This window comes from Heterocephalus glaber, unplaced genomic scaffold (genome assembly GCF_053883595.1).
Source record: "Heterocephalus glaber isolate CG9 unplaced genomic scaffold, H.glaber_assembly_v1.0 deba00001805, whole genome shotgun sequence".
In the NCBI taxonomy this organism is placed as follows: Eukaryota; Metazoa; Chordata; class Mammalia; order Rodentia; family Bathyergidae; genus Heterocephalus; species Heterocephalus glaber.
Genome location: NW_028258480.1, coordinates 592,661 through 594,769, shown reverse-complemented (window position 1 = coordinate 594,769; position 2,109 = coordinate 592,661). Strand labels below are relative to the sequence as shown.

The window sequence follows — 2,109 nt, the reverse complement described above, 5'->3', positions numbered from 1 at the left end:
CAAACATATTTTCTTCTTTTGCACATTAGTTGTCCTTGAAACCAAATGTATTTGCTCACAGATATAACCCATATTTCATGATTTCCAGGTGAAATATAAATGTATAAACATCTGTGCCTGGAAATGTCCACTCTCATATTTGATAATGAAAGGACAGCTGCAGAGGAAAAAAAAAAGAAAAAAGCCCCACAATTCTTGTTTCAAAAACAGACTAAATAATTTCCATTAAAAAATAAAAAGACAAATGTAGATGCTTAGCACCACTGTGATATTAACTGCCTGCAGCCCTCTCTCTTCTGCATGATTCTAACAAGAGCACTCTTCACCTCTTTGTTTCTGAGACTGTAAATGAGAGGGTTCAGCATGGGGATCACGATCGTGTAAAACACAGAAGCCACCTGATCCCTTCCCAAGGAGTAGGAAGACTTTGGTTTCAGGTAAGTAAAGATGATAGTGCTGTAGAAGATGGTGACTCCCAGGAAATGGGAGGCACAGGTGGAGAAGGCTTTTTTCTTTCCAGCAGTAGAATTAATTTTCAGGATGGTAGAGAGGATGGACACATAGGATCCAGATATGGTGATGAGGGACAGCACTAGGGTGGATCCAGCACTAATGAATATAATGATTTCAACCTTAAATGTGTTACTACAGGACAAGGCTAAAATTGGGGATGTGTCACAGAAGAAGTGCTTGATGACATTAGAGTTGCAGAAGTGCAATCTGCTCATACAAACCACATTGACAGTGGAATTCACAAAGCCAACAACATAGGAGCCAGCAAGCAAGCCACTGCACAATCCTGTGGACATAATGACTGGATAGCATAGAGGGTTACAAATAGCTACATAGCGATCATAGGCCATTGAGGAGAGAAGAAGGCATTCAGCACTAGCCAAGAGGATAAAAACATACATTTGGGTGAAGCAGCACACGAAGGAGATGCTCTTGGTGGAAGTCAGTAAGTTCTGTAAGGTTTTAGGGGTGATGACACTTGAGTAGCTGAGGTCAAGAAGTGACAAGTGAGTGAGAAAAATATACATGGGGGTGTGAAGCTGGGGATCCAGGTGAATGATCAGTATCATCCCCATGTTCCCCAGCACTGTGATCAGGTAAATCAGGAGAAAGAGCACAGAGAGGACCAGCTGTGTCTCTGCAGAGTCTGTCAACCCCATTAGGATGAAGCCTGGCACAGTGGTGGAGTTCCATCTACTCATTCTGCTATGTATTAATCTAATGAGAAATCCAATTCTATACTTAGCTTGAATGACAGCAAACAGGTTTTGTTTGTATGAGTGGCCCAGCATTAATTTTAATTAGCTTACTCTTCCTGGGAATTGACAAAAACTTTGCTAAATATAAACAAAAAAATTCATGTGTCAGATAGAGAAAGCTATGATATGAATTGATATTTGATTCTGACATAATAAAAAGCTACATACCATAGAGTTAGCTTGAATATGATACACTGTAAATGTTTTCTTCATTAGCACATTTAATCCACATATAAGTTTTCCATCATAGTCACTGTTATCAACCTGAGGACCAGTGGAATAGATTAGAAGATGCAGAAACAATGCCAGACACACTCAGCCATCTCATCTTTGATAAAGGACCCAAACACACTCACTGGAGGAAAGATAGCCTTTTTAATAAATGGTGCTGGAAAAATTGGGTTTCAACTTGCCAAAGACTAAAACTAAACCTATATCTCTCACCATGCACTAAACTAAAATCAAAATGGATTAATGATCTAAATATTAAAATAGAAATGCTGAACCAGTTGGAACAGAGGTTAGGTAGAACTCTTGAAGACATCGGTGTAGGAAAAGATTTTATGAACAAAACCTCAGTTGCCCGTGAACTAGCACAAACAATCAACAAGTGGGATCTCTTCTTATTAAAAAGCTTCTGCACAGCAAGAGAAACCACCAGCAGTGTGAAGAGACAACCCACAATGTGGGGAAAAATCTTCACCTGCTTTTCCTCAGACTAAGGTCTACTATCTCGAATCTATAAAGAATTTAAAGAGATCAGACCTCCCAAATGTTATCCACAGATCTTGACATCACAAGAAGAGCACAGAAAATAACCTTTGTGAAATCAGAGCAG

The 2,109-nt window shown here is 39.4% G+C and overlaps 1 protein-coding gene across 1 annotated transcript; it reads right to left on the bottom strand.

Annotated features, from left to right (window-relative positions):
- Positions 1 to 254: 254 nt before the first annotated feature.
- On the bottom strand, positions 255 to 1,246 carry LOC106008147 (olfactory receptor 8H1-like). The gene has a single exon (XM_013067454.2). The coding sequence runs from the start codon at positions 1,212 to 1,214 to the stop codon at positions 255 to 257; it is 960 nt and encodes a 319-aa protein (XP_012922908.2). The 5' UTR covers positions 1,215 to 1,246.
- Positions 1,247 to 2,109: the final 863 nt, after the last annotated feature.

Bases quoted from the DNA above. Each gene is read 5' to 3' on its own strand.
- LOC106008147 (XM_013067454.2), bottom strand. From the start codon at position 1,214: ATGAGTAGATGGAACTCCACCACTGTGCCAGGCTTCATCCTAATGGGG.